General features: G+C 38.9%; 1 protein-coding gene across 4 annotated transcripts in view; it reads right to left on the bottom strand.

Moving 5' to 3' along the window:
* The window catches only part of pappa2 (pappalysin 2), a 62,808-nt gene that overhangs the window by 22,848 nt on the left and 26,245 nt on the right, over positions 1–13,715 (bottom strand). For all 4 annotated transcript variants that reach the window (XR_011038876.1, XM_068341549.1, XM_068341548.1 and 1 more), the window contains exons 10-13: positions 8,893–9,075; positions 7,429–7,732; positions 5,443–5,571; positions 5,252–5,337 (exon numbers count right to left, since the gene is read on the bottom strand). Coding sequence is in view for 3 of the 4 variants with exons in the window: in XM_068341549.1 (XP_068197650.1) it covers positions 5,252–5,337; positions 5,443–5,571; positions 7,429–7,732; positions 8,893–9,075 (702 nt within the window). In the remaining variant the exon portion in view is untranslated. The remainder of the gene's footprint in view (positions 1–5,251; positions 5,338–5,442; positions 5,572–7,428; positions 7,733–8,892; positions 9,076–13,715) is intronic.

The following is a 13,715-nucleotide window of genomic DNA, read 5'->3' as shown; positions in this document are numbered from 1 at the left end:
TAATCCAAGATTAGTGTGTGGACTATCTAAAACTGAATAATTTGTTGAGTGGGAAACATTATGGCTTTATCAGTGTCCAGTCAACATCTCTACAACTGATCAAGGTCTTGGATGAGTGGACTGAAATGTATTTGGAGATTTATTTCTTTGCTTATGACACTAAGATATATCACAGAATTGTGAGCAAGAGGTGAACACAAGAGGTGTTATGTTATTTGACTTCTGTGCTAGTCACAGTTTGTCCATAATGAACATGTTGTTCAAGCCCAGGGATATCCATAAGTACACCCTAGGACAAAAATTGATGATCAACTTTGTTGTCGTATCATCAGAACTCACAAAATTATTGGTGTTCTCCAGCACTCTCCTGTTTCTCTTGTATATTCTGCCACATATATAGACAAAGATTTAGGAAATTTGGTATTCAGATCAACTGCTTTATAGATAAAATGCTACGTGCCTACTAAGTGTAGCTTGATTCACTAATGCTGTGACCTAACATTGCCATATGAATTACCACCTGGTGACAGTGGTGAGAAAAATCTGTAGTTTGATAAGTGGAAATATTCAAACAGGTCTACATGGACAGCTAGAATTTGTCAGGGGGCCCTACTCAAATCTTTGCTCAAAGAGCTATATACTGTGCAGAGAATGACCCCATAGACATTATTTATGGTTACTTGAAAGTTAGGTAACTGAACCTAACTCTAATCTTAACCCTAAAACATACTTCAACTGCAACTGAATGATCCTCCATAACCTGACCAATACTAGTCTGACAATATTAAAAAAAAATAAAAAAAATAATAAAAATTTGCATAGCCCAAATCCAGGGACAAGAATAATATTGGTCTGGTTGTCAAAACGTGTTTTGAGACCTGTTGGTCTTCACCTTTTACACTGCATGAATCAAACAAAATTCAATGTCACCTGTAGCCACTTTTGGTCTTCTTGGACTCTATTTCTGTAAATAAAAGTCTTTACATTGGGGAATGTGCAAGTCTTGCAGAACAGGACCGTATAGTCAGCTGTCTTCGTATAGTTTTCAATGTTTTTGCAGTACACAGAATATACAGAAGGAAATCCCAGATCACCGGCAACTCATGAATTGACTTAACGCCATAATCCCTAACATTTACGACCTCCCTGTGTAGACTAATACCAACTTGGTTTTCAAAAAAATGGTCCCCTATCTTACAATATTTTATAAAAGTAGAACTCAAATCCTGACTTTCCCCTTTAATTCCGATTTACCTTCAAATTTAATTAGCAAATTTAAGTATCTAACTTACTATAATTAAAATCCAGCAAGTAGTTAGCAAAACTGCTACTGGAAAAAAACAAGCACGAACCAAATATAATTTCCTAGGTAGAGTAAAAGTAGTCAAATAACATGCTACAAGAAACTGGCGAAAGAAGGCAAAACAACAGCTTGTAATGCAGCAGCTAGTCATGAAAAAGAGATGGAAAACATCAGACATTTCAGATGTTTGGACTCATTAACATCTGGACAGCTGTACTAAGGGCTTCAAGCATTCAATGGAAACGTGTTTTGCTTTTTTTTTTTTTTAAATTAGGCGGTAATTCAATGGGATTTTGTCATCCTGAACTCATTTGGCAATGCAACACTATATGAACTCACCAACCAGTCCACCCCCGCTTTGACAGCACCTGTGAAAATGATTAAGACTTTTAAAATCAGAGTCTGTGTATTTTTCAGGCCTCCCTTAAGACGACTACTTGACAATTTTGATTTAGCGTATAAGACCATCTGTCTTATATTTAAAGCTTGTATCCTGTAATCAGAGTATGCCAACTTATCTATAAAAGACAACTCTGAAGTAATATTTCTTGGACAAAGACAGCGAATGTGGCTTGTTCCTGATGAGACGATTAGAAAAGTGGTTGGTATGGAAACAACAGAACTATGGTAAATTGTATTAACATATTAACAGCAAGACAATTTGGCATAGTAGAACTTAACTGGATCAAGATAATGTAGGAAGAAAACTCAAAACAGTATGTCTAAGACAAAGGCTTACAACTGGATAATTGGTTTGAAGCATTTCAATTTGTACAAACCTGTTTTTGCCAAAATGTTTTCCTTCCTAGTCACAATGTTTTTTATTGTAAAACAAGAGATGTAGTAACTTTAGTCACGCCACGGTTTTCTTGGTGGTGGAGGAGGGACTAGTCTCAACATGTTTCCCCTGGCAAATGATTCCACTGCAGTGACGTGCGGTTGATTTATTTTCATAAAAGAAAAAAATGGAAAACGGGAAAAATAAATTAAATGGTTATATTTATTCAGTGATGTGTATTATATAGCTACGTAACCAATTTTACCTTATTTTTACTCAAAATCACTGAATTTTCACATTTACTGCTGAAATACTAAGAAGGTCTCTTCTCAGTATTTCAGCAGTATAGCATGACAGCATAGACCTATATGCTACACAGTGAGAAAGTAATGCTGTCTCTCTATATGTCGCTATTAAAATGTTAAAACACATTTGCTCTATGAACTACATTTCCATAATTTAGGTAATGTATATAATGTACAGTGTTTTTTTTTGTTAACAACTGCAAGTGTCTAACATCTTTCTTGAGTTGAGCGGTCGTGAATCCGCTGGGAAAAGGCACGAAGTGAGACACGCAGTGCTCGTACCTCATGGTAGGGGGCGCTGGTGATCACAGGGATTCGGCCGAGGAATCATCTTCCTCGGCCGAAGAAGTGACAGCAAACTACAATCTATAGTCAGCGAGTCAAATGAAGCCATTCATTTGTTTTCCGCTCACCTTGCCTTACTTTAAAAATAGAGGATTACACATCTCAACTCAAAATGTTTTGATGCTTTTGTTCAGAAGGAGCTGCGCATGGACTTCATTTATAAGTAAACATAACATATAAAAAAGGTGTAGATAACGAAATAGGTTTTTTAATCAAATGTGCTTATTTGTGTGTTACAGTTAATATGTTTAAATATTTCTGCTATGAGACTTTAAAAATAACCCAATCACTGTTCAACTGGATGATGTGAATTCTATCCTTGTAAAACAAGGATAAAATGTGACAGCACACATGAAAGTACAGCACCAGCTACTAGAGGAAATAATACATGGCATAAAAGGGAAGAAACAATAACTTAAAATACAGGACAAAGGCACCTACATGTTTTTTCATATACGTGACTCCAATGTGGGGGGTTTTTTCATTAATATCAATGTGAACTGCAAAAATCATGCAAAATTGTCTTCATTCTGAGCTGAGCCACTTTATATACATGGACATTGTGTTCTTAAATAAGACACAATCACACTGATCTCACAATTCCACCACTCCCAGTTCCAGCACTACATTCATACACAACTCCATACAGAAGCAGAAACCACTGCTCCCACAACATCTTGCTTAAAATGTGTCTCTCTATGTCCATATCCTTCCTATCAACTGCTGTTGAATTGTGGAATGGCGGGACTTTTTTCAGGTCAATTACGGGCTCATATTTTATATTGAATTTATAGAATATGAAATACCAAAAAATCCAAACTGGACACTAAAGATTGTAGTGCTACACATCTAACCACACACATCTTCTAAGCAATATTAGGTAATAATTTTGATGCCAGCACAATCATGGATGCTCCAAACGCCACTGCACTGCAGTAGGACTGACTTGTCATGCCATTGTTGATTGTAACCTGCTTTCATGGGGTGGCAGTAGCTCATTCGGTAGAGCGGGTCGTCCAGCGATCCAATGTCAGTGGTTCGATTCCCGCTCCTGACCATTCACTCTTGGAGTCTGAGCTGGCAGTGGGAGGTGCCAGCTCACCTCCTGAGCACTGCCGGGGTGCCCTTGAGCAAGGCACCACCCCCTCCACAAGTGATCATTCACTCGGCTTCCCTGTATTTACTGCATGCCTACAGGCCCCTTGTGTGTGCTTGGTAATTTCAGGGGCCTGTATAAAAACATATATATGCATGATTACTAACAGACTAACCATGAGTGAAAACATAATAATTTCCCTACGGGGATAATTAAAGTGTACTTCTTCTTCTTCATCATCCAGCAGTTTACAATCAAGTCTTTTATTGAAAACCACAAACTCTCTGAGACACATGGAAGTGTTAAATGTGGAGAGCCTGCAATTTATTCAGTGCGCATTTGGATGAAGAAGCTAGTTACAGGTGAGACTAGGTAGGTGACATTATTAAAACACGCATTTGAGTTTCAAGACTTAAGAAGCAAGAGGTTTTATTATCATTCCAAGACTTTTTGCAGCATTCCAAAGAAACTGGATTGGTTTTCTAAAATAAAGTGCAGTATGGACATGGGATAGTATATTCTACCCATGTCTTCGTGGGTTCTCTATGAGTTCTCCGGCTTCCTCCCACCACCTAAAATATACAACTTAGTTATGAGAGTGCATGGCTGTCTGTCTTCCATATGGCCAGCTGGCGTCGTCTCATCCAGAACGCGCCCCACCTCTCACCTGTACCCAGCTGGGATAGGCTCCAGCAACCGTACTTTGAATAAGCGGCTGAAGATGAAATGATTACATTAGTTTCGTCCTCAAGAAGCTGTATGTATGAATTGTCTCTAACTGGGGAGAGTTGGCCTGTTGTAGATGCGACTGGCAAATCTTTTACTTTTAGATAAAGCACATCAAATACAAAATGAAAAATGGCAATAATGTTGGAAGCATAACTGCTTGCGTAACTATCTGTAACTGTCTAATCCAAAGCCACAGCATGATTTTTGATCAATAAACTTGATTTATCAATATATCCTGGTACAAATACAAATTGCTTGAAATATTTTTGAAGAACAAATCTTATTTAATAAAAAAAAAAATCCTGGCTGACATATCTTTTGACACTGAATGGTGTATTTTACTGTTTCAAAGTGTTCTGATGCTTCTCTTCCAACCTAACGTTACAATGCTTGAGACATCCATTTCAACAGAAAAGCTCATGTGTTTTCTGTTATGCTGTGGTGATGCTACATTATTGGCTTGTGGGAGCAGTTCAAGCCAGGAGTGTGTGTGTGTGTGTGTGTGTGTGTGTGTGTGTGTGTGTGTGTGTGTGTGTGTGTGTGTGTGTGTGTGTGTGTGTGTGTGTGTGTGTGTGTGTGTGTGTGTGTGTGTGTGTGTGTGTGTGTGTGTGTGTGTGTGTGTGTGTGTGTGTGTTTGTAATATTAGCATATACCAGACTCATGTTTTAATCCTGAAGTGAACGGGACTAACTCACCATTACAGTTGAAGCCAATCTCCTTGAGGCATTTCTTAGAGCAGCCGTCACCATCTAAAAGGTTACTGTCGTCACACTCTTCTGAACTACAGACAGAGAACCACAACCCTTCATTTCCGATGCCATGTATATTTCATACAAATTAGTCCCCATCCTCTGTTATGTTAATAAGGCCACTGAAAGACACAGACCCCTGTATCAGGCCATCTCCACAGAAAGGCTGCCCATGGATGTACAGCAGAGGTGGGGAGAGATTGCTGAGGAGTCCATCTGCCTCCACCTGAATCCTGTATTGGTACTTAACTCCATGCTTGACAGAGCTGTGAAGGAGAGGAGAGCAGAAGTTTCAAAAACCCCTTTATTTCTTTCTAAAAACAAACAACCTAGCTAACCAAACATAGACACATCTCTAAAAAAAATCAACAATCAGCTCTCCATCTTCCCCCATGGAGCATAAAACACCACATCTAAATAAAAGCCTGCACAGTGTCCATCAATCGGAAGTATGCATGTTCCGCCCTCAGTCAGGCCTTCAGCAAACCCTTTAAAAACAGCAGCAGATCCACACATCCAGCACTCTGAGACTGGTTCTTTCTTGTCAGCCAGATGGCCAACTCACTGTGGCTTCAATCTGTAACCTTACAGTATCCAATGACCTTAATGCCCCACAACAGGAAGAGTGTGCAGCAATACAGTGGCTCCAGTGTCTGGACTATTGATCTGTTTTCGTGGGCTGTGTCTATAAAAAGTGCCTCATTCCTGCAAAGGGGTACAGCTTCTGTAACCAAGACTAACTGAAGTCTCTACAAGTGCAACAAATTTTATTTATTAAAAGTGAATAATTTGAACCCCCCCCCCCCCCGCCTCCCTATTTTGCAGTACTGTACAGGCTTCTGTTTCAGGGCTTCTTCGTAAAAATCAGGCAAGTTGTTTTTTTTGTTTTTGCATGAGCTACTGGCATATATTAACATCATTTATAAACATTTATATCCCATAGCATCAGATCTGTAAGAGAATGTTTGCCTAATAATGACTGATCCTTATTTTCCCAAATAAAATCTGATTAACAAGATGTCTGAAACACTTACAATGTGTAATCTTAAGAATCACATTGGTTAGCAGCATTTTGACATGAAGTGTTTTGATTTATGAAGCATCCACATTGAGACTTTTCACATATCTAATTGTTCTTCTGAGTCAGCCTGTGATAAATGAAATGCAGGTTTAGCAGAACATAACAATCCAGCATCAGTTCCAAGCTGTCACAGGTGTTCACAGCCTCTGCTGCTCATATTTGGTTTATATTTGAAAGGAATAAAAGTAAAGAAAGCGAAAAAGGAGACACACCTGCTTCTAATTCAGATCTCCTCCTGTTCTTTCTCATCTTTCTTTACTATTCCCTCAGTCACAGTATATTCTGTATAGTTATCTCTGTGTATTTCACATTCCCTTTCTCCCTGCTGTTGTCATCTTCTCATCTCCACATTATTCCGCTCATCACTTCTCTACTATTTTCCAAACTCAATGCTCTCAAACACTCTCTTCTCTTCATATCAACTTCTGTGTACCCTCCTCAGCCCCATATAAGTCAATCCTCACTGGTTCTTACATCTTTTTGCACTTAGACACAGCTTGCATTACATAGGAGACACCTTCCCCAAAAAAGAAAGTGTAGAAAGAGGACATGAAGTTAGTTGAGGTGTGAGAGAAGAAGATGCAGAAGACAGGGTTAGATGGAGGCAACTGATACGCTGTGGCAACCCCTGAAGGGAAAAGCTGAATAGAGGAGAAGTAAACAATGTCTTTATTATAAATGTTAATATTTATCTGGGGGAAAAGGATTTTTAGATTTCATTTTGAGATTTGAGAATGAGTAATTTATAGCAATTTGAAGAGAAAAGCAATACAAATGCCTTGAAAAAAAAGTTATTACCAATTTATCAATAGAGAATGACACTATGAACAAGCATTCCCGGTTTTCAGTAACATTAAAAAAATTGCTTGTTGACAAATTTACAGTATTTAAATATGGATCAATATTGGACTGTATGGACTGACCTTGGTCATCTCAGGCAACATCAGACTAAATTCAATTTTTCACAAAATAACAATGAATTCAAAATGCAGTCTCACCTACAACACAACTGAAACAAAAGCAGAAAAATTAACGATGTTACCTGTCGGTGAATGTCTGCGGCACCTGAGGTGAGAGGGGTCTTCTGGGGAAAGGAGGTTGTCGATGAACGGTGTACAGGAGAGGATGGCAGCCGGAGCATAGGGGGCTATTGGGCCCTGACGACAACATAGCAGCATCGATCTCCAGCTTTTCATCAAAAGTGCAGATTTTTAGGGCAGTGATGACTGCATCGTGGGTGTCCAGGCGCAAGGTGAGGGGCATGTCGCAGAAGACGTGCTGGGGTCCAAGGTTAATGCTTTTCCCTGTGTCCGTTATCAACTCTATGTTGGCTATGGCAGGGTTGTCTGGGACAAAAAAATACAAAGAGACGCCAAAGTTTGTCATCTAATCCAATGTGGATCTTTTTTCTTTTAACACAACTGCAAGGGAAATACCAGATTTTTTGATACAAAAATTATTGCAGTATTAATTTACAGTTAATAGGATGTCACAGTTCATTTACATATGTTCCTCCCGTTATCGTATCAGCACAATGGATTAACTGGTTTGAAATTCTGATACCTTAAAGATTCAAATAAAATAAAAAAATCTTGAACACGTTTGTAGATAATGTGTTTTTAATTATCAATTAATTAAAACTAAATGAGGATTAAGTCATCCCTTTTTAATATAATTTATTCCTGGTATAAAATTAATAAGCACCATGTATTTTAATACAAGTTGTAAAATATATATGTTTTTTTTTCAAATAAAAACAAAGAAAAAAGTCTGAAAAGGTACATCTTTAATAACTGAACTATTTTCTCTAATGAAGCACCAAAGGATGAGTTATTCAACTCATCCTTTGGTGCATCCTTTAGTGACAAATGTGGCTGGAAAAATACACAGAATAAAAACTATATTTTTACTTTTTTTTTTTTCTCCCATCTATTGACATGAGGTAAGAAGGTCTGAATGCCTTCCAGCACCAAATGCATTTAATTCATTGGCTGTCAGCTGTTATCAGAGCACAGGTCCCCGTACTGCCAGAAATAAGAAGTGCAAAATGTCCCTAAACAAATCAATTGTACATGATTCTTGATTGATTTTTCAAACCTGGGCTGATAGGATTGTAGCAAGTGGAACTTTCGCTCACAGGGGCTTCAATCTCTAGCCTTGTAGAATCCATACAAAAACAGCACCGCTGCCGCCTACAGGGGATCAGTTTTTCACAGTATTGTTGTGTCTGGAAAGAGCCCCCCCTCTTTTATGACTTAATGCCTTCATATTTCAGTACTTTGGGGCACTGGTTCAAATTCTTGCAACTATTTTGAAAATGGGGCTTTGATTGCCAAGAATTTGAATCATTATATTTAATAAGCCTCACCACACACATCCAGTTTCCCAGCATTTCACCAGTTCCACGTTTTTTTTGAAACCCTGTGACTAATATATGACTTCAGCCCTCAGATAAAGACATTCAGACATACCATACTGGTGGTATTTGACATAGAGCTATACTTACCTGAAGAGATGTAAGTAACCCAGAGGGTAAGGGTATGTGGAACGACCGGGTTGAGGAACCGTAATGTGAGAGTGCAGCCCTCTGTGTCAGGACACGGCGAGGTCACATTAGTGTCATAAAGGCTGAGCTCAGGACTCCAAGCTTGAAGACTGGGCTCGCAGGGCTGCTCTACATCAGGAGCGCCTGGAAGTCAATAACACCACAGAGAGAGACATTTAACATTTATGTACATGTATTGTGAGAGTTATCAGTTACTTTCTCCAGTTCATCATAAAGCTGGAAAAACCAAATGAATCACAATTCTAGATCAGTTTATAGTGAATTGATCAGATATTAAACTAGAAAGTGTATCTTATTTGTTTAGGTAGATGAACCCTTTTCACATCCAACTACTACTACTACTTGTTTTTAAACTTGCTGTTCTGTTGGGGCCCTAGCAGTGATGCTCTTTACCCAGCAGGTAAATAAAGGTAAATACTACTTGGACTGTAAAGCCGCAAGAGGACACAAGCCAGTGTCTTATTGTCCCTGTCCCAAGCCCGCATAAATACAAAGGGTTGTGTCAGGAAGGGCATCCGGCGTAAAACTTTTGCCAAATCAAACGTGCGAATCAAACCAATGACTTCCATACCGGATCGGTCGAGGTGTGATAGAAGAGTTTCAGCTAAAATGAAAAGAAAGGTGTACAAAACTGTGGTGAGACCAGCAATGTTGTTTGGTCTAGAGACGGTGTCACTGAGGAAAAGACAGGAGACAGAGCTGGAGGTAGCAGAGATGAAGATGCTGAGGTTCTCTCTGGGAGTGACCATGAAGGATAGGATCAGGAATGAGTACATTAGAGGGACAGCACATGTTAGAGGTTCTGGAGATAAAGTCAGAGACGCCAGACTGAGATGGTTTGTACATGTCCAGAGGAGAGATAGTGAATATATTGGTGGAAGGATGCTGAGTTTTGAACTGCCAGGCAGGAGGCCTAGAGGAAGACCAAAGAGGAGGTTTATGGATGTAGAGAAAGAGGACATGAAAGTAGTTGGTGTGAGAGAAGAGGATGCAGAAGACAGGGTTAGATGGAGGCAACTGATTCACTGTGGCGACCCCTGAAGGGAAAAGCCGAACGGAGAAGAAGTAGAAGAAGACTACTCGGACTTTAAAGACGGAGTCATATTACTGACAGAAAGGACACATATAAATGAAATAGCCAAGGAAATGTGACAGGAAATTTCAGATAGTTTAAATATTTGTATGAAATGACTGATTAAAAAGGATAAGACCCTGTTATGTGCGTCATGAAATGTTCACCAACTCACTTTTAGCTGAACAGTGAACAGAGGCATTTCTCACACTAACAGACTCAAACAGCTGAAAAGCTGCAGGCAAGAACCAACTCATGCCAGTGGTGTGGAATACACAAAAACTACAACCACAGACGCACAGCGACAGCCCAACATTGTGTGTCAGCCAGTGGTCTGTCTCGTGTGTCAGGATCTGTAGTAAAAATATTTTGATCTTATACGGACACACGATCCTTAGCCAAAGGTATGACATGTAGAAATGTGTGTTTTATTTTTGTTGGTGTTAATCTCATTGGTTTGAAGTGGCAAGACACACAAAGTCCAGATGAAATAGATTATTTCAACTTTGGTATAAATTATATGTACGGTCGAAATGTTTTCTTACCTCTAGCAGGGAGGATATGTTTTCACCCATGTGTGTTTATAGGCTGGTTGTTAGGTTTGACGAATGAATTAAACAAGAACTGCTGAATGGATTTCTATGAAACTTAGTGTGAGGATGGGTGTAGGGCCAGAATAATCCATGTTGCATTTTAGTCCAGACCTGGACAAGCAAGTGGATATTTTCATTTATATGAAAATCAAAAGAAACTGGCATTTTTCAACATTTTCTAATTGCTCAGGAACAACGTAGACTTCTTTTTAAAGCAAAAATACAGACATACTTATGAACAACAAATTCACCAGATGTAAGTATGTTTTTACTCCATCCTGTAAGCTATGATTACATAAGTATGAGATTGACTTTGGATAAGGGTTCGTTTCTGACTTTTTCTTCCACCAAATGTCTTCTCCACTTCCATTTTTAAATTTTTTTTATCGCAATTTTGAAATGCCATAGAGACATAAACTCATTGGGAAGGTGCTATTTTCAAGATGATACTGTTACAAGCAATGACACATGGCATAAGATTCAAAAATGCATTAGTGACTAAAATGTTCACAGTGAAACTGCAGCACACGAAAGAGGTACAAAGCCAGCAGAAGCCTTCATTAACAAGAGACATTTAAATAAAGATGTAAGAGGTGTTACATATCAGGTAAGAAAATAAAGATCAAGAGGAATAGAGATTGAGAAAAATCATTAATCACATGATCGATTATGATCATCTCATCTTCAAGAAAATGGATGTATGGATGCGGTCAAAAATGCTTTGCAGCATAATAATAATAACTTGGATAATAACTTGTAACTATTATTCAAAAAATTTACAAAGCATTGAACATGACATGAGAGTCGATATACAGTTTATACAGTAAATTCTTTTTTTTTTCAAATGAAAAAATAGATTTTTCATTTGAAACTAGTTCTGCTTTATTCATTTACTGTGAAAACAACTTTCACGTGGAGAACAAATGAGTTTTTTTACCAACAGTAAGTTGTTCACATACTATCAAGCGGTGCTTCTTGTATGCCTCCCTGTAGTTGTTATTGTTCAGTTCTTGTGTTTTCTTACTCTTCAATTTATCTTCTTAAACAAACTCTATGGTACAATGAACAGCATGATCTGTCTAATTAAAATGTCCTCACTTTGAATTACAAACCACTTCAATGACTGAGATTTCATATAAATGTAAGCCAAGTGAGAACATAGGCCCCAGAAGTAATTGTTATGTTACTTCATGTTGAGTTCGCACTACAAGACTTAAGTACCTCTGTTTTCCACTGGCCACAAGTTTATTTGTTTGCAGACACAACAGCGTGTTTCAGTGTTTGCTCGGCACTCGTATTGATACTTGATCTCTATGTGAAAACAAGGAGCTTGGAGTTCAACATGGCCGTGTGTGAACAATACTAATTGCCCACACACATTTAATACTGTCAGTAATACAGTATATTGATGATAGGCCTGTGTTCCTTATCTTGCTTCTCCATCCATCCATCCTGTCTTTATTTATACGTTTTATCTCTATCTCATACATTTGTTTACACTGTCAACATTAAGGTAAGCACAAACATACCAAGTCAGATTCTTATCATGTGTACACATGCTATCATGGATCAAGAATGCAAAATGCATCCATCACTTGTACTACTCAAAGTTGTGTAATGTCTTATGAAGTCATCAACCTCAAGCCTCAATCCAGTCAACTTTGGCACTGGGGGCATTTAAAGATATGTAAAAGAACAATTCTTTCAACATTAATAAGCTTGTGCTGTGAGCCATGATATCCATGCTGCTTTAGTGCAATGTCCCCTCTCCCATTCCCTCCTGAGACCAATGCTGCCCATCTCTGTTGGCTGACAAAGTGACCCTGTGCAGCGTAGTCTTCAGAAATGGATAACAGTGAAAAGGAAGCCAGGGTCACCAGCAGACTGGCTGTCTCTTTAGTGTGCAAAGCAATGTTTAGAGTAAGACCAGAATAGACTCTTCATCATCATTATGATCCCACAGTGAAAGAGATGGCCATAATCCCCCTGTTCCTCTTTGCCACTTGTTTGAAAACAGAATACATTCCAGCAGAGGATTTCCATAAATGTGGGTAGAGTTTACACTACATGGAACTGTTACCGTGTTTGTGCATATTTTGCTCTGATATTTTTCTTTCTGTTCTTCATTCTTTATTTTGCTTTGTTTGCTTGTTTGCTTTCTCTTCATTGTTCCCCTTCAACCTTCATGTCATGTAAGAGAAAAGTGGACTAAAGAAATTGTATTAGTTAAAATTTCAGGAATAATAAAGACCATGTGTTTCCATAAAAAGTGTCATGTTTAAAAGAACAGTGCTGCAAGATCTTTTTTGCTGCTCTTGTTTACGGCAGAGGTTCAGGTTTGAACAGCACCCAAATACTACCCTGAGTGGATGTTTTTCCCAATAATCCTTGTTCTCTTTTGGCGTAAGTGAGACAAAGACAGAAAGAGGTCTGTTGCTGAGGGCAATTATCATTTAATGATTTTCTGCTTTTTCCTCTTCCAGGAGCCATTAGCTTTGCATGCACTTGAAATTTACACGGAATGTGTTTGTGTGTGTGTGTGTGTGTGTGTGTGTGTGTGTGTGTGTGTGTGTGTGTGTGTGTGTGTGTGTGTGTGTGTGTGTGTGTGTGTGTGTGTGTGTGTGTGTGTGTGTGTGTGTGTGTGTGTGTGTGTGTGTGTGTGTGTGTGCATATACTGTAGGTGTGCGCGCCTGTGTGGAAACACGGGTTAGAGGGAGAACTTAAGGACACAAACTCTAACCTGAAACCACCACATTCCTCCACATCAACAATTTTTGAGAGGAGTGGGCACAAGACCTGTTTAGGCCAGCAGCCTGTAAATAGAGACAACAAGATGCCTCTTCCCTCCAGAGTCCTGAGGTAAAGCCTTGGGCAAGCCATAGTAACCTCTTAGCCTCCCTTGCCAGATTACAGGTAAGAACCTCTGGGCTGATGAGGCTCCATAGTCTTGTTTGTTCAACTCATCTCGGAGAAAAAACTCCAAAATCAACGGTTGCTGTCTTTGAGAATAGATCCGGAGGTGCAGTCTGTCAGGCAGGCCATCGTTATTCCAACATTGTCCCAGCAACTCCTTCGTCATGCCGATACCAAGTGTACCT

The sequence above is a fragment of the Antennarius striatus genome, chromosome 18, assembly GCF_040054535.1.
Source record: "Antennarius striatus isolate MH-2024 chromosome 18, ASM4005453v1, whole genome shotgun sequence".
NCBI lineage: Eukaryota > Metazoa > Chordata > Actinopteri > Lophiiformes > Antennariidae > Antennarius > Antennarius striatus.
The sequence above is the reverse complement of the archived record's forward strand: the minus strand, read 5'-3'. Positions and strand labels throughout refer to the sequence as shown.